Source organism: Helobdella robusta (assembly GCF_000326865.2).
Source record: "Helobdella robusta unplaced genomic scaffold HELROscaffold_2, whole genome shotgun sequence".
Taxonomy (NCBI): domain Eukaryota; kingdom Metazoa; phylum Annelida; class Clitellata; order Rhynchobdellida; family Glossiphoniidae; genus Helobdella; species Helobdella robusta.
In genome coordinates, this window is record NW_008704083.1 from 1,500,497 (window position 1) to 1,500,744 (window position 248).

At 51.6% G+C, this 248-nt stretch overlaps 1 protein-coding gene across 1 annotated transcript in view; it reads left to right on the top strand.

Moving 5' to 3' along the window:
• The window catches only part of HELRODRAFT_64508 (hypothetical protein), a gene marked incomplete at both ends in the record, with an annotated part of 11,744 nt that extends 11,496 nt beyond the window's left edge, over positions 1-248 (top strand). Inside the window, one exon of the mRNA XM_009017062.1 lies at positions 29-248. Within this exon, the coding sequence (XP_009015310.1) occupies positions 29-248 (220 nt within the window). The remainder of the gene's footprint in view (positions 1-28) is intronic.

Below are 248 nucleotides of genomic sequence, written 5' to 3' on the forward strand. Positions count from 1 at the left end.
CAAAAAAATAAATTTCCTTCACTGTCAGGATCAACCTGGCAATGGACCCAGTGGTAGCGGCCAAAGTTGCGGCCTTGCGACCACTTCTCGAAGACCTCGTGGTCCGAGCCACGTCTGACCCTGAAAGTTTAGAGGCAGGTCAAGGTCGTGGTCATGAAGATTTGGACGGCAAACTCATGCGATTGGTCGGCCAGCTGTCCAATATTAATTGCGCTACGTTTGGATTCGTTGGGCCTGAGGGAGAGTGA